Genomic DNA, 18,737 nt, shown 5'->3' with positions numbered 1-18,737 from the left:
CTTTGATGGCCTTATGAAGCATGACATCAAAGATAGCAATTTGGTTTGCATCAGTGGCCACCACCTAATTATCTCTCCGCCTCTTCATTCTTGGAGTGGCCTTTGATGTCAGCAGAAGCCTTGTGCTTTGAAAGCCTGTGGAGAATGGGTCAAAGGGGCCCTTCTTTCCCTGTGTCCCTCTCCCAGTGAAGTATTAAATAATGGCCTTATGCTAGAAGTAGGACACATTGCAACCGTGATAATGAAATTAATTACTCCTGGAGGTAGAAGCGTCTTTAATGTGTCTCTGTATGCACAGAGACATTGTCTCCCTGATAGAATGTGGGTGGATGGAGAAAACAGAAGCAAAGCAAAACTAAATTTGCTAATTTGGAGTTAGGGGGTTCTACTTGGTGGGGGGGCGTGGAGTGGGGCAAGGGTGTTACTCAGAGTGGTGGAGGTGGCACCTGTGGAGCTGTGACAACATTCAGAAAGGAAAGGACTTTGTTCTGTGAGGAGAAAGTGAGGCTACTTTCACGTGGACCATTCCCGGCTCTGGTTTGGGGAACACAGGATTTGTGGTGTAGGGATAAAGAAAGTAAATATTTTGGTGAGGTGGATCTAAAGTTGAATTTTAGTTTCATTTTTTTCCCCAGCTTTTTGATTTTTCACACGGTCATGACATCGCTTTATTTTTTTTCACCTGCTAAAATGGCAATACATGAAAAGAGATAATTTAGAAGAAAAACTGTAAAATATGTGCAACAGAGTTAATTTTCCTGTCCTAATTTTTCAGTAAATGGAGACAGTGAATTGCTGCCACAGTTCCAAATGAGGAGAGGCTACCTTTCACCCCTAAGTGAACAGCCGCTGTTGCTTTTGCACCGAGAGAGAGGCTGAGAGGAAGCAGATTTGCCCCTCCTCGTGGTATTGCTGAAGAATGTGCATTGGCCCTGTGGTGCTGAATCATGTGAATGGGCACCACCTAACTGCAGAAGGCACTTCTGCGTTGTTTCGTATTGGACACTTGGCCTGTAATTCTATCGCAAGAATTGACCTTACAGAACAGCTTGGCAAAATAAGTTGTCAATCAGTATATTCAAGAATGCCTATGCTTGGTACGCATGTAAACAGCTTGAACAGCGTGAATTTCCACATCATGAATCCACCACAAATAGGCTGGTCAGTGGTGCCGATGGATTTTTCTGTCCATAACAGTTAAATAATAAATTTTACATTATTAAAATACAGATTCTAAACCCCAATTACTGAACTTTTAAGGGCAGCCTATAAATATTTTTTCTGTAAGTATAGAAAATTTTAGTGACTTTTAAGGATCCTTTATATAATATTAGGTTCTACTTTCATACTTGGTTAATGAAACACCTCCATATATTTTATACTTTTGTACATTAAATGCATCTGATCGTCTTCTTCAGTTTTTCAGTCGCATGAGTTAAAAGCCTCTGCAATTATTCAAATAACTTATAAATACAATAGATTAAAATTATAAATGCTTACATAAAAATATAAAGTTCACCTAAATGATCCAGTACTGTACATAAACTTAGAAACATTTCCACTTAAAAATCACAACTCTAACATAAGTTACTTAATCAATAATTCTTTTTTTCAAGAAAGAAAAGCTTGTAGTTAGTTCAAGGATCGCCTGTTGGCCCTTAGGAGCGTTTCCCAGTCCAGTCTGTTGGGGCACCACGCCCTGGCCCCAAAGTCCACTTTCAGCATTCCCTGGGGACCTTGCCACTCCATTCCCTTGCTGTTCTGCTGCAATCCCCCAGTGATTTGCCTCGGTGTGGTGGGATCAGGTCAGGTGCAATTCCCACACTGTGTCTCCGGTGCTGTCCCCTGTATCGCCCTCGGTCACTGAGGGGCATCGTGTCTCGTAGTAAAGTGTGATTACGTTACAACATAGGAGAGTGGATTAAATACTGCTAAACATAGGGACGTAATTTTCACACAGATTGCTTAAAGAAATACTAATTGAGGGTTTGACTCCCTTAAACAATGAGGTACTTAATTCTAAAATCTACCGTGCCATATAAGCAAATGCATGCAGTTCAGATTGCCAAGGCGTGAAAGATAGCCGGAGGATATTCTTGGGGATCAGTGTATGAGACTTTCCTGGGTCAATCTTGCTAAAATAGGGACTCCATGGATCTGGAGGTGGAGATGCAAGTTTTGGGTAGGGGGGTTGAGTGTGAATGAACCCATTCAAAACACATTCCAGGATTGACTTAAAGGCAACTGGCACGGGTTCTAGTAATATTATTTTAAACAGCGAAGTTTGTATTGTCTGAAGGACAATAGTTAAGTGTAAACATTTCTGACCTGGTAATTTGTGGTGTGGGAAGTATGCAAGTTTGCTTATTTACAAGGTTCACATAGCTACACTTAAGCTCCAAAGTTCGTCTTTAAAAAACAACAACCAGAAAACCTCATTTGCAGCCAACACATCTGCTGTTCCTATGCAGGAGATTGAAAGGAGCTCTTTTGTTGAAGTTCAGCTACAGAATAACAGAATATTAAATCAGCTTGCCAAAAAGTTACCTACTCTAGGTTTTGTTTCTCTATATTAAACTTTCGGTATGTTCTTTCCAGACCTAGAAGAAAGCCTTATAGTCATTAAAGTAGGGAAGTCTTATGTGGTATGAAGTGCTGTTTTTGTTCTGTATGATAGCTAGATCTTCTGAAATTGGAACATTTTGGATGCTATATCCAAGTTTGATGTTTTTCCAGTAATGTCTTTTCCTCCATGGAAATGTTGCCAATATTATTGATTCTTCTTCCTTTATATATGTGATTACCATATTTTGTTCTTGGGGAAATCTGAATTTAACCAGTTGGAGCTTTTCCCTTCAAATGTAATCGTGCGGCTTGTGTTGGTCATGACCAGGAAACCTGTGCTCTTGCCTTCTCACGCAAGAGTTAACAAACTGTGTGTACAATCTACGTGAAGGGGAGAGGCAGACCTCTTTCACATGTTCCTGCTGGAATTTCATAGCAAATGTGGATCGCGGAATGGCTCCAGCTTAGTCAAACTGACCGTCCTTTGACTTCCTGTTTCTCTTCGAAGGACAGTGATAATAAATGTAGCCTCTGAGTAAAATCTATGTGGTTTATGATTTAGTTCGGCTTGAAAAATAAAAAAGGTATATTGAGCCATCCAAGGGATTCATTGGAAATAGAGCAGACGGAGGAATAGTGTAGCTATGGCTCACAAAACTCCCAAACCAAACTTACTGCAATCAAATCGATTCTGACTCATTAAGGGACCCTGTAGGACAGAGTAGAACTGCCCCGTCGGTCCCTGAGAAGAACTCTTTACTAGAATAGAAAACTTCACTTTTTACTCTGCACAGCGGCTGGTAGCTTCAAACTACTGACCTTGTGGTTCACCGCCAGCGTACTCCCGTGTTCCACCAGGCTCCTCAGACGTATCCCAGGGTGGGTCTGTGCTCAGCTGCTAACTGAAAGGTTGTCAGTTAAAGTTCACGTAGATCAAGTTCACTCAGATAAGCCATAGGAGAAAGTCCTGGCAAGGGGCTTCTGGGTAATCAGCCATTGATAGGTCTACCGTGACACACGTTGTGTCCTGCCTCTATATAGCTTGTGATCCACCCGTTTCAACTTACCATACAACACCAAGGAGTTTTGGTTGTGTCGCCCATTGGGTTGCCAACCGGGAGGGCAGCTGTTCGAGAAAGACAAGGCTTTCTACTCCCGTAAAGATGTACAGCCTTGGACATGCTGTCTAGGGTCACTATGAATTGGAATCAACTCTGCAGCAGTGCATAGTAATTAGTCGTCGTGGAATGTACTGACATTTTAATTCACTTCGTGTGAATGAAATATAGGAAATGTTAAATGAAATTTTCTGGACTTCTGCCTTGAGACACTTTGGTGTGAGACAGAAGAGCTTCTGCTTTATGCATTTGGAGGTACTGGTATATAATCATAAAATCCATTTTCCTTATTCTTTTGCATTCCAGATTACAGGACAGGCCCATGCTTCACTCAGGTCAACAACCAGATGTGCCAAGGGCAGCTGACGGGCATTGTCTGCACAAAGACCCTGTGCTGTGCCACCATTGGACGGGCCTGGGGCCACCCCTGCGAGATGTGCCCTGCTCAGCCCCAACCTTGCCGACGGGGCTTTATCCCCAACATCCGCACTGGAGCATGCCAAGGTGAGTCAGCTGTCAGCCTCTGTGCATTCAGTCTGGCAGCGAGCCCGACACAGCAGGCCTGCTTTCCCTGTATTTGTGGAGTCTGGATCTCCAGGCTCATTTCGAAGAGGGGCCTGACTCTCTCTCCTCTTGGTATTAATGGAGGGGAAGAGATAGGACTCATATGGAACACTGGGATGATTCATTGCAGATATACCATTTAAGATACTTAATACAACCAGAGGATGAATCACTCCGTGCCGTGATCCACATACCGCTGACCCCTCTGCCCTCCTCCTGCTGCCTATTCAGGGAGTGGCCTTAGTTGCTGCAGAGTCAACCGGACTCATCCATGACAACCCCGAGGACAGCAGCAGGAGCACTGCCCAGTTCTCTGCCATCTTCACGGCCATTCATCTAGTCAGTCTGTTGTTGCAGCCACTGTGTAGTTTGTGTGACGTACACCGTAGTGGGCTCATACTCCAGGACTATATCAGCCAGCGTTCTGGTATGATCCAGAGAGCTATTGTCAGCTGATTTTTGGAAATAGATTGTGAGTCCTTTCAGCCCACTCTTTCTTAATAGGGAAGCGACTAAAACCTGTCCTCCGTGGATGGCTACACCAGTATTTGAAGTTCTGGTTGTAAAACGTCCAGCTTGCCACGGAGCACCCCATGAGCCCCTGCGGTACAACAGACTGGCAAACACGCAGATACTTACGGAATCGTTTTCTCTCTGGCTCCTAACCAAATTGCCATAGCCTGGACCCAATAACAGAGACACTCGACCTGTCCCATATGGTTCTTCACAAAGCGTGGGCCTTGTCTGCGACCACAGTTACTGCGGACAATGCAGCCGGGGCTGCTCAGGGCCCGGGGTCCAGATAGCCACATTTGCAACATGAGTCAGGCTTAGTTGGAGGCCCTGAGGATGTTACAGCAGGAGACTCCAGCCCAAGTGGCTGGAGATGGTTATAGATGTATTGGGTAATTATTATCATTCGTTTTACAACTCCCCTAGTTATTATCTTTTGGACTACTCCTCTGTTGTCATCACATTAAATCAATTTTTGGAACTTTGGGGACTTGGAAACATGGTCTCTTCCGAACGGCCAGATGTCAGTTCACTGCATGTTACATAGCAATAGAATTCAAATAAAAAGAAAAGAGAAAATGACGATTGTGTTCTTCACAGAGATTATAGCACTTGTATTTTTAGAAATGGAGTAGAATTTATTTACTGTAAATAACAATAGAACACAAAATGAGACCTGGACCTTTCTGATTGATTGTAGTTAATAAACAGTGTCAGAGGCAGAGATGTCGGAGAGTAATGGTGCCTGGGGCCCTGACTTCCCATGATGGATGGAGAATGAAATAGGACCATATCCTGGGGCAGGTCCATATGAGGCAGGGGTCAGATGTGCCTTTCCCCCAGCTCTCCCGCCCACAGCTCTCTGCACTCTGTGTCTCGGCGAGGTTTGGTAATTCACTGCAGTGACCACGCACAACAAACAGACAATCCCCTCTTCACAGGGGTGATTGGGAAGTCGTCGTTGTGCGGTGCCATCGAGCTGGTTCTGACCCATAGGGACCTCTTGCACAACCGACTGAGACACTGCTGTGTCCTGTGCCATCCTCACAGCCGTTCCTATTGCTGAGCCCGTGGTTGCAGACCCACGGTCCATCATCCCCCTGAGGGTCTCGCGCCCCTCTACAGTACCCAACAATGGTGTCCTCCGGGGACTAGTCTTTCCTGACAGTGTGTCCAAAGTACGTAACATGAAGTCTTCCCATTAGCAGGCTGTAATTCAGTATTAAAAAAAGCTCAGATGATAGTTCTTCCAGTCAAGACAGCCTCGTCTCTGCCATGCCCACAGGCATCTCTGAGCTGAGTGGCCTCTTGGCCTCAACCCTGCTCAGGCAGTGTTACAAAGCTCTGTTAGTACTGCTGATAAACCACCTGGAAGGTGTTCAGCTTTAACTCTGTGAGTAGGCAAAACCTAGTTGGTGCCCCCTTAAATGCCTAGAGGCACCCCACTCCCCAAGCAAGACTCCTCCCAAAGGTACTTCTTCGCTTCCCTTACTCTTTTGAGAAGCCCCACATTCTATATCATGCTTTTGGTTCTGCTGACCACGGTGCCATCTCCTGCCATGAGGAGGTTCTGCATGTAAGGGTATCAGAGTCCAGAGGGTATACTCCACTCCTGGCTCTTCTTTATTGAAGGTAGTAATACTCATTTCCCTGTTTCAGAAATGCCTCATTTTATAGCCAGCCAGAGAACAAAATTAATCAATCCTCATGTCAGCATTCCAAGTGTTTAGAATCACCATTAACCCTGTTAAAAGTCACTCACAACTAAATGAAAAAGTCTGTCTGCCTCCCCTCCCAACCTACTTCTACCCAGACCCATCAGGAAAAGAGGAACCGGACCCAAAGACATGGCCCCACACAGTCATTTGGTGAGAGTTTGTTATGCCTAATTCTTTAATGCTTCCTCCTCCACACTGTCGTGACCCAAATTCTACCTTATAAATCTGGCTAGACTGGAGCATGTGCACGGGAACAGATAACAGCTGGACAGATGGACTCCTATAGACCAATAATGGGAGTCGTGATACCAGGAGGGGAAGAGGAAGGTGGGAGGAGAAAGGGGGAACCCGTCAAGATGATCTACATATAACCCCTTCCCAGGGGGTTGGACAACAGAAAAGTAGGTTAAGGGAGACATTGGTCAGTGTAAGACATGAAAAAGTAATCATTGATGAATTCTTAAGGGTACATGAAGTAGGGAGGAAAAAATGAGCCAATACCAAGCACTCAAGTAGAAAGAAAATGTTTTGAAAATGATGATGACAACACATGTACAAATATGCTTGGCACAAGGGATGGATGTTTGGATTGTGATAAGAGTTGTACATGCCCCCAATAAAATGACTTTAAAAAAAGATAAACCCAAAAGATGACTGTCAAACCAAACCAAACTCACTGCCATCAAGTCGATGGCCTGCGCATTGCTGAGACTAGAACCCTTCACAGAGTAGAAAGCCCTGCCAACGTTGAGTCTGAGCTGCTAACCTTGCAGATGGAAGGCAAATTTGTAACCACTATGCCCCACAGTGCTCCACCACTCACAAATTATATTTCATGACGTGGGAAAGTGGGTCAGCTGTGGAAGTACGATGATCTTTTTTAGGTCTTTTAGATCAGTAACTTTCCAAAAATCAGAACATGAATGATTAATAAATGAAGAAGATTTGGTTCATTGCCATTTGCTATGTTTACTGTGCATGGTAGAATTCATTATTTTTGATAAGAGTTATTCGTCTGATTACATAGAGCTTTTGATAAAACCACAATTGCTCTACAGAAAATATACTACATTATACCCTATCCTTTATTTGAGTTTACATGGATTACCACTAAAGATAAACTATAGCTTTACTAGATTTATGCTCTTTTTTCTAGTAGCCCTTACTGTCCTTCATGTATTTGCTTATTTATTGTATCTATATGTTTTATATGACCCTATCTGTAAGCTTCTTAAGGGCAGACATAGTTATTGATGTCTATGAGATGTCCAGACAGTGACTAGCATGTAGTCTATGCTTAGTAGATATATTTGGAATTATGAAATGGGTTAAGAAGAAAATGTTTCCCAAGGATACTGTTTCATAGAAAGAAACTGTTGAAGTTGAGAGAATTTCTTATCTTAAACCAGATAAGAGTAATTGACTCTCCTGATTTCGTCTATGTATGCTTTATTTTTATTCCTGGGATATTTTATCAAGGAGGCCTACTTTTTCAGAGTACAATTATAAAAATATGTCTGATCTCATCTGGAACATTTTTTTAAATGTCCTTGAGTACTTAGAAATGTCTGAAGTCTTAGTTATTTGATTTTGTTTATGGAACAGATACATTTTAGACTCCATCTGTCCCTAAATCTTGTGGGTCAATATAGCTTCAGGAGTAAAATGAAATTTACCATTTGGGTTAAAAATTCTAGAAGAGCAAATTTTTAAAGTTGTTTTTTTCCACAATCATGGAAAATCAGGAGATTATCAAGGCTATTTTAAAGCTACGGCTTAACTGTGATTTCATTTTTTCTTTTAAATGCTTAGATTGCTTTCCAAATATTTGTGCCACATTTATTTAGAAAAGATGGGACATGAAAAAATTATATAAAGCTACAGTAGATACATGTCATACTTTTTATGGGATCGCTGGAGCCTTTTATAGTTAATATAGACTTAAGCTGTTTTGATGAAATAGGTAAATAGCTTAATATTAGTTTTAAAATGTGGCTCCCATGAGCCAAGGGAAGCCATCGCTGAAGTTTAGACCATAATGATATACTGTACCTAATGCATGTAGGTAATTGCCTCTCTTAGGGTAAAGAAGGAGTGAAATATGATCTGGTAACAAATAGGATAAAATGAGAGCTAGTGGAAAATTGCGATGTTAATCTCTTTTTTAATAAACTTGCTCAGAAATCAGTACATTTTTATTTTTAACATGACATTCTGGACTTAAATAAGCAATTTCAGAAAGGTATGCATTCCTAAAGTGCTATGCAGTATGAAGTGAGAGGTCAGCTGGGACAGTTCTTGATACTGAGAGCCAGCTTTGTGCTTGTGCCTAAGACTAATTGCCCAGAATTAATCATATATTCTATTTTGCTATACAATAACCAACATAGATGTCAAAATGTAAGTTATAATAAAATTAATTAAAGATGTTAAAATAGTATTAAGCCCTTTCCCAAGAATATATAAAAGCAAACGTTAAATGTCAGCAACTATCACATATATACATTATGTTTTCTTTTTGTTTCTCCTTTTTTAATCTTTACAGTATTATAAATCTCTTATAGTTAGAAGTGGTACTTTATTGAAGGTAGATATTTGGCTTTGGGTCTTTTAGGTTTTCAAATGAACTGTGCCCACTTAAAATATATTAAAATAAATTGTGAACAATTATTGACTTATATTATTTGATATTTAAGAATTAGACTTTTATAAACGACTCCAAACATCTCAAAATGTATTTATCCTGAAAAGAAGTTATTGAACATAGTTACAATCAAAACAAATTCATCTTGGCTATCTACATTGGCCAGATTATTGCAAAGTTTAATTTTAATTTGTGTTACATGAACACAAGTCATTTCCTACAATTAAAAAAACTCATATAATAGTGCATTATAATGACTTCCATTGAAAGCAGTAGACTAAAGGCATTTTTGTGATGAAGTGAAATCACATGGTATGGCTCTTCCATCTATAGCACCGGTTCTCAACCTGTGGGTTTGTGACCCCAATGGAGGTCAAATGACCCTTTCACAGGGGTCACCCAATTCATAACAGTAGCAAAATTGCAGTTATGAAGTAGCAACAAAAATAAAGTTATGGTTGGGGGTGATGACCACAACTTGAGGAACTGTATGTATTAAAGGGCCGTGGCATTAGGAAGGTTGAGAGCCACTGGTTTATTATAGCCTTTGTAAGTCCCACCGGGTGACTTGCTCAAAGGAATTTATCTTGAAGATTGAACAGTTTTGCCCTGCTGCTGGGTCTAAAGTAAACCATGTCAGAAGGAGGAATAGAGAATCCCATGCCAGTCAGAAAAGAAGAGCCACCGGTGGAGTGTACTTGCCGGCCCCAGTAAGAATCAAGCTGAACCCCTTTAGGTAGGAGCCTCATTTAGATCGGCGGCTCAGGGTGGGCCGTCCTTTGGGTATTTATCAGTATATACATAATGTAACTTGAGCAGAGTAGATGCCAACAGACTGCAGGCAGAGAGGCTAAGGGTAAGGGTGAGAGGACCCTGCTGCCATGGCAACAAGGAGATGCTAGAAACAAAATTACTGTCTCCTTGATGTTTTCTGATCCTGACTTGTGGTGATCTCTTAATTTGTAGTGAGCTTCAAAATCTTGAGTATGGTTGGGAGTTTTATGTGACAATTGCAACAGATTATGGAACCCAGCAGAGGAGCAGAGGGCAAAGGGAGGGAGAGTTGATCAGAATAGGATAAAGAAGGATAGGAGGTGGAGCTGTGTCTGTCCTCTGCCTTGTGTCAATTGGCCTTGAGCTAGTGTGGAGTTGAATTTTCCTTCTCACTATTGAAGGTGGAGGAAGTCAGAGTTGTCCCTCCACACCATTGTCTCACATTTTAATTTCATTCCCCATCTTTTAATCCATCAAGTCTTGAAAGGACTCTGCCAACACTTTCATTTAAGACCTTTAGGCACAAGAGCTAGAAGAGCAAACGAATAACCTGAAAGTGAATAAGGAAAACTAAGCTAGTCCAAGGATCCAAGGATAGAGAATCAGCAAAGAGGAAGATCCTCCACGATGGACTCACACCACAATGGACTCACTCAGTTTAGGGGTAGCTCAGGAGTGGGCAAGGTGTCATTCTATTGACCATTGGGTCGCCTTGAGTTAAAACTGACTTGACAACACCAAGCAGCAACATAGCTAGGCATTCTAAAATACAGTCCTGAAACCCTCATTAATAAATCGCAGTGGGCACACATAATTGCTGAGAGGTCACTGAGATAAAGAGACTTAATACTGATCCTAAAAAACACCACCCTAAAAGGCTATTCAGTGGCCCTTTGAACCTACTAAGTATAGAGAGCTAAAGTTGAAAGAAAGAGAATGTCCTTGTAAGAGATAGAACTACTTTAGACACTGGGGATAAATGGAGTATTAACTAGAGACTGGGCACATAATTTCTAGTATTAGCTTCCCTGCATTCCTCTAAGGAGAAGAAGAGGCCACAACTACGAGTGAGCTACTCAGAGCTCATGTGACTTCAGAGGGCAAAAAACGGGAGCCAGTAGAAATCAGAATATTTCACAATGCTCACTCACTCACTAATCCACTCACGAATGGAGACAAGGAGTTTGGTGAGACACAGTTTCAGGCAGTTATTACAGTGATATGTCCAATGGAAGTTTTCAAACCAACTCATTTGTTCTGTGCCCTGCCTCATCTATGTGTCAGCAGGAAATAGCTTCATTTAAAAATGAACAACGAAGCGAGAAGAATTAAAAAGGGCTGCCATAAGCTCGATAACACAAAACCTCAACTATCATGGGGGCATAACTGAAAATCACAGGAGAAAACCTTAAAAAGGTACATGAAGAGCAGGTATCAGAGAATAATGAGCAAATAAATACAGAGTTCAAATGCTTCTCGCCCATTGCAAAGGAATGTAAAACTATATGGTACTTTTGAAAAGGGTGCTCAGAGAAAAGTTATGGATGTAAAAAGACAAGTGAAAGAAGTCAATTGACAGCATCAGAGAAGGATGTAAGCGATGCGAACTTTTACCCAAGTGAAAACAAATACTGCAGCGATTGTAAATCCGTGGATGGAGGTTAAGGGTTAAGTTTGAACAAATCACAAGATGAGAAAACAAGAAACAATGATTTTAAAGATACAGGGTGATCCAGAAAGAGAAAAATAGATGCATGGCATTGAAAAAAATGTTTAAACGTGAAGTAGAATGGTATTTTTCTGAAGTAGATAAGAACTTGGATTATTGGGCTAAAAATGTTGAATTGGCAAATGTTGTACTGTCTCTGAACACACACATACCCACATTCTACTACAATGAAATATAAACCATAACAAAAAAACTCAGTAAATATAGAAGATGAGAATCTTGTGGGGTTCTGCACAGACCGGCAAATTTTCCAAAGGAAATATTGCAACAGGTCTCATACTCTTGTAGAGCAACATGTGATGCTTTAAGCAGCAGTGTGTATAAGCTTCTGATGTAATTACACAAAGCTTACCGTGATTTACATTTAAATGGGGTTATATTAGTTGCTCTGTAGAGAACTCATTTTAGGGGCCCAGGGTAGAGGCAAAGAAACCAATTCTAAAGGACCTGTCTTAGCACAGTAGCTTCAGTAACAGTACACCCTACACAATGACAGAAGCTGATATCAGAGGATTGGCTGAGGGGCAGATCTGAGGTAGAAGCACTTGCTGCTAAGGAAACCATCTCCCAGGCTTCTGACTGTAACTCCTAAATAAATGGCAATGACCTTTTGCGGTAGAGGGAACACTGAAGATGGAACCACTCTTTGTTGCGACTTCTGACTCCTCCCTGTAGTAAGTTATTATGAGCATTTGTTCAACAGTTGGGCAAACAGACACAACCCCAGGAAGTCTGCCCTGTGACTACAGAGTCAGAGGTTGGAGTGATGCATGGACCAGCAAGAACACCGAGGATTTGGGGAAGCCACCAGGAGCGAACATGAGGAAAGGAAGATTCTCTCTGAGACTTTTGACCGCAAGCACAGCCCTGCCAGCATCTTGACTATCTCCTTGTGGCCTCAAGAACTCGGAGACTAAGTTCCTGTTGTACAAAGCCATCCAGTTTCTTGTACTTTGAGACAGCAGCCCTTAGAACCTGCAGTAGTCCCTGAGTTACCCTGTGTTTCAGGTTACACATAGAGACAGACCTATTTTTTAAACGGCCGCAAAGACAGATTCATTTTTATAGGAGCAAAAATACTATGCATGAATAATTTTGGAATGTAGGAATAAAAACTTTCATTTTAATGAGCAAAGTTAAGAAATACACAGTATTAAGTACAGAAATAAGAATTGGTCTTTGGTTTCCATGGATATAAATTAAATGAACCATTTTTATATGCCTATACAAGTACATATTTTTCCATATTTGGAAGTGAACTTAAAATAATAAATCATCTAATACTAATTTAATTTTATGAAATAAGTTTAACCTTTTGGGGCAGATTTACCTGGAAAATAAATGAGTTCATAAACTAGAAAAATTACTATGCTGTTATAATATTAAAACTTCTGTAGACATGGAGTGAAATCATTACTGTATATGAGGTTGACATTTCGAAAGACTTCATTTTATTGCTTTAAAATGCTTATTTATGATTTGAAATAATTCATTACTTAAAGAATATGTTCCTGAGCTGGAAGATTGCACAAAAAATACACCAGTAAAATCTGCACAGTTGGAAATTGTCAGACATTGGTAGTTGCTTATTTTAAAACTACAGAAGTTTAAATTCTTAAATAGTTTGAAGATTTAAGGATAGCTTTCTCTGTATTGTTTCTTTTGTTTTCAAGTTTTATTATCTTGGACTAAGTGCACTGTGTGTAATAAAACTTTTGTGTGAATTAGGTAAAAGTTTACAGAGCAGATCATCCGTTTTACAGTCAACAATTTATACTATTTTATTCCAGGTCATCAATTTCAACTCCCCAAATGTATCAGTGCTTATCAGTTTCAGCCCTGAGGGTGATGAAAGGTCATGATTTAGGGGAGGGGTGGAAAATCCCACCTGTCTCTACACAACCTGTGAGCCTGGTTTCTATTATGGTTTTGAGTTGTGTTACCATAATTTTGTCCCATTCTCTCCAGTACCTTCTCAAGTGATTCTTTTCAGGGAAGTTGGTCATGATAGCTGGGTATCATCTCCTTCTAGGTTTAGCTTGCAGAAACTAATATTTGTGTGGAGTCTTAGCCCATTGGACTAATCTTTCCTTGTGTCTTTTGATTTTCATCACTCAGAAGGGGAAGGACCAATAGTTGTTCTTTACATGGATGCTCATGAGCTTTTAAGATCCCAGTTCTTCTCATCTGAGTAGGATGTAGAACATCTTTGTGAACTGTGTTATGCCAAATGGCCCTAGTGTCCCTGAAGACTGATCCTGGGCCCCCAAAGCCAGTAACTCATTCCATTAGTATATTTGCTTGTAGAAATAAGTTTTCATAACTATGTCTCCTGTGTGCTCTACTGCATTTATGGATATGTTAGCCCCAAAGATGTATAAATAACATGCGTCAAATCTACATACATTTGTAGATTAGAGAATATGTACAGATTTTATGTCCTGCCTGATTATTTCTGTCAGATTTCTTGTACATAAAATAATGTACATGTGCATTTTAAATACTAAATTGTCCTACCTACAATTAAATGATTTGAATAGCATGAGTTATTTTAAAACTATAGATTTTCTCTATCCTCCTGGGAAAATATATTTTTAGGCAATTACAGAATAAACTTTTAATGTGGAATTTTTTTTTGAAAATTAGTGAATCTAAGTATGTAGTTGTAGTCTGAAATGTTACTAATAGCATTAAGAGGTTTATAGGTTTGGCATAATTTCTTGACTTATACGCCGATATCCGTTCTCTGATTTATCTGCCAGGAAATGAGGCTTCTAGGGATTTTTATATCACACCGTAGCGAGGGTAGGAATGTCGTATATTTTAAACCAATCTAGCCTAAAGTGTTCTCAAAATGTTGAGCGTATCCATTTCTTTCCATTTAATTTATTTCATTCCCTTTGCTGCTTGTTTAGATCAGATATTCTTTACTAAGACAATGAGATCCACTTTCATCTTAGTAGGAAAAGACATTCCAGAGTTATCAGTTGATCTTATACACACATAGCTAAAGTGAAGATGGTAAACCGGTTCTCTCATGTTTGAGTTCTCTCATTTACACTCTAAAATATCCTCTTTGTTTTGTTTTCAGGGGAAAAAAAATTCAAACTGATGTTGTTTCTTCCTCAAATGTTTGAAGGATTTTCTACAGTAAGCCCGTCAGGGTCTAAAAGTTTCTGTGTGCAGAGTTCAAGTAGGAATTAAATGGTCATCATGGTGGCCAGGTGTTCTCAAGTCAGTGGTGAGCTTGGACTCTATGTACAACAGAATGAACCACAGCCTCTTCCTGCGCCTTCTGAAAGAATAAACGCCTGCGTCAAGTAAAGTAATTTAGTTAAAGACTATCGGAGCTACTTCAGTAGCTACAGCTCTAGTCAAATTCCTTAACTGTATATTTTGTCCGTTTTGTATATTTGCACATTTCATCCTGGTCGTTCTGTTGATTGCCATGAGGCTGTATATAATGTAATGTTTCCTTATTCTTTAAACAAGATAGAGTTGTCAATGATGTCCCCATTCTCATGACTGGCATTGGGAACTTATATGTTCTCTCTCTTTCTTGTTCCGTCTTAACACAGCTCCTCTCTCAGTTCACCAATATTTCCAGAGGGCTGGAGTTTGCATTTATAATCCACTTGCCTGTCAGTACTTCATACGCTGGTGGCTTGTGTTGCTGTGATACTGTAGGTCGTGTCACTGGTATTTCTGATGTTGGCAGGGTCACCCAAAGTGAACAGGTTACAGCAAAGCTTCCAGAATAAGAACAGACAACAGAGAAGTACTCGACTCCCCAGTTCAGAGGAAGTAAACCCTGACAACCTTATGTATAACTTTAAAATATGATCAGATACTGAAAGCATAAAGAATGGAAGCAGAACATTTTGGAGAGTGCCAGAGGACACGCCTCTCAGGTCAGAGGGCACTCAAATTGTGATTGATGAGGAGCTGATTTCTCAGATAAAGGTGACCATGGTGATGTGAGTCTGGTAAAGCTTCTGGACCTTCATTTGCTAGTGGATCACGATTCAAGTTAAGAAGAAACAGTTGCAAAAATCTGCTACAGATTGAAATTTGGTATGTGTAAAGTATGAACTAGGAAAATCAGAAGTGTCCGAATGAAATTGAATGCACAAAGATAGATATTCTCGGCATTAGTGTGAAATGGACTGATATTGTCCATTTTAAATTAGAAAATCATATGCATCACTATGGCAGGAATAATACAATCAAGAGGAATGGTGTGGTATTCATTGTACAAAAGAACTTTGCAAAATAAATCTTGAATTATAGTGCTACCTGTGACAGGATTATATCTGTCAGCCTTCAAGGATACCCAATCAAACCAACTGTTATTCAACTTTATGCACCAGCCACAAAAGCTAGTGATGAAGAAATCAAAGAATTCTACCAATGATGTCTGTCAGAAATTGATCATGCATGTAATCAAGATATATTGATAGTTATTGGTAATTGGAATGCAAAAGTTGGAAACGCCGAGGAAGGAATCACGACTTGCTTATACAAATGAAGCTGGAGATCACATGATAGAATTTTTCAAAGCTGATTTGTTCTTAGAAAGTACCAGTTTTCAACAATGGAATACATAGACATCAAATGGACTACATCTGTGGAGGAGCTCAACATCAGCAGCTAACAGCACACCTGGGGTCAGTTGTAGCATATAATTGCTCGTATGTAAGTTCAGGACAAAACTCAGGCAAACTAAAACAAGTTCACAAGAGCCAAGGTATAGCCTTAAGTTTATTCTGCCAGAAATTTGAAAACATCTCAAGAACAGATTTGACACATGGAGCACTAACGGTAGAAAACTCGATGAGCTGTGGGAGGACATCAAGAACCTCACTCTTGAAGGAAGCAAAAGGGCATTAAAAAGACCGGCAAGGAAGAAGAGACCAAAGTGGATGTCAGAGGAAACTGAAACTTGCTCTTGATTGCAGAGCGTCTGAGCAAACGGAAGAAAGGATGGAGTCAAGGACGTCAAGCTTGTGAAGGCGAAGCCAGATGCTGTAATGAAGTGTACCCAGATAGAGAATTAGACAACCGAAAGGGAAGAACTCACTCGGTAGATCTAAAGCTGAAAGATCCCAAGAAAAAACTCAAGCTGCGAGTTGGCAACCTTGTAAGAATCTATAGGTAAAACACTGAGCGATGCAGGCAGCCTCAAGGTAGATGGATCGGATACACAGTCACTGTACCAGAAAGAAAGAGTCAACATCCCACCATTTCAGGAGGTGAAACATACGCGCAAAAACAATTATGCTGAAGGAAGAAGTTCAAGCTGCACTGAATCCACTAGTCAAAAGCAAGGCTCCAGGGATTGACATCAGAATGTGGATTAGAGGAACGTTTGTGAACAACCTGCGCTGTGTAGATGACATCTTCTTGTTCGCTGAAAGTGAGAAGTTGAAGCATTTGCTGAGGCAGATCAAGGATTGCAACCTTCAGTATGGACTACAACTCCATTTAAAGAACACCAACATCCTCTTAACCGGACCCATAGGAAGCATCATGGTAAGTGGAGAAAAGGTTGAAGGTGTCAGCGATTTGCTTTGCTTGGATTCACGCTCATGGAAGCAGCTGTTAAGAGATCAAAAGACAGGTTCCATTAGATAAAACTGCCACACAAGACCGATGCTTTAGGGACTTGAAGCGCAAGGTTGTTGCTTTGAGGGCCGAGGTGCGCTGACCCAAGCCATCGTATTCTCCATCACATCATATGCATATGAAGGTTGGACATTGAATTAGGAAGACTGTGGAAGAATCGATCCATTTGAATTGTGGTGCTGGAGAAGAATACTGAAAGTACCCTGTACTTCTAAAGAGACAAACCGATCTGCCTTGGACAAAGTAAAGCCAGAGTGCTCGCTAGAGGCTAGGATCGCAAGACGTCTATCTTACATACAGTGGCTATGTTGTCGGAAGAGAGCAGTTCCTGGAAAAGGGCATCCTGCTTGGTGAAGAGGAAAGACAGAACAAAAGCAAGGCCTTCAAGAGCTGAACGGACACAGTGGTTGTGTCAAAGAGTTCGGGCTTGGGACTAATCCTGGGAATGGCACAGGAATGTGCTGTGCTTCATTCTGTTGTGAAGAGGGTCACTATAAATGGGAGCCTACTCGATGACGCCTGACCGCAAAAACAGCGCAGGCACATGGAAGAAATGATGACGTCAAAAGCTGAACAGAGAATTTCAAAGGGCAGCTCGAGAAAATAGAGGGAAAATTTATGAAATATGCACAGACCTAGACTTAGAAATACACACACATACACAAAAGGAGAAAAAGAACACTCAGCATATCTTAAATTGAAAGAACCCAATAAAAACATTCCAGCTCCCAGTTGCAATATTGAAAACCTCTATGGGCAATATTGAATGATATGGGAGCACCAAGGGAAAGTGACAAGAAGACGCAGTCACTGTCCCCAAAAGAACGAGTTTATAGTTAATCATTTCAAAAGGTAATATATGAGGAAGAACCATGGTACCGAAGGAAGAAGTTCAAGCTGCATCGAATGCATTAGTCAAAAACAAGGACCCAGGAACTGAAGGAATGCCAATGGAAATATTTCAACAACTGATAAAGTTCTGGAAGCACTCAGTCATCCATACTAAGATATTTGGTGGGTAGCTACCTGGCCAACAGGCTGAAAGATATCTGTATTGTATCGTACCCATTCCAAAGAAAAGTAACCCAACAGACTGCTCAAATTACAGAATAATGTCACATGCAAGTGCATTTTGCTGAAGATCATCCAACAATGATTGCAGCAGTACCATAGCAGGGAGCCGCCAGACCTTCAGGCCAGATCCAGAGGAGGACGTGAAATAAGGGCTATTATTGCTGATGTCGGATGGATCTTAGCTGCAAGTAAAACATAACAGAAAGATGTTTGCCTGTGTTTTATTGCTTACGCAAAAGCATTGGACTGTGAGGATCATGAGAAACTATGGAGAGTCGTCAGAATATTGGAATTCCAAAAGACTTCATTGTGCTCATGAGGAAGTTGTGCGAACATAACATGGAAATAGTATGTAGTTTCCAATGAGGAAAGGTGTGTGACAGCGTTGTATCTTCTCACCACACTTGTTCTAC

At 40.7% G+C, this 18,737-nt stretch overlaps 1 protein-coding gene across 3 annotated transcripts in view; it reads left to right on the top strand.

Annotated features, from left to right (window-relative positions):
- FBN2 (fibrillin 2) overlaps window positions 1-18,737 on the top strand; it is a 247,901-nt gene that overhangs the window by 67,868 nt on the left and 161,296 nt on the right. For all 3 annotated transcript variants that reach the window (XM_075541492.1, XM_075541491.1, XM_075541490.1), the window contains one exon: window positions 3,990-4,187. In XM_075541492.1, coding sequence (XP_075397607.1) covers window positions 3,990-4,187 — 198 coding nt within the window. The remainder of the gene's footprint in view (window positions 1-3,989; window positions 4,188-18,737) is intronic.

The sequence above is a fragment of the Tenrec ecaudatus genome, chromosome 2, assembly GCF_050624435.1.
Source record: "Tenrec ecaudatus isolate mTenEca1 chromosome 2, mTenEca1.hap1, whole genome shotgun sequence".
Lineage (NCBI taxonomy): Eukaryota > Metazoa > Chordata > Mammalia > Afrosoricida > Tenrecidae > Tenrec > Tenrec ecaudatus.
The sequence above is the reverse complement of the archived record's forward strand: the minus strand, read 5'-3'. Positions and strand labels throughout refer to the sequence as shown.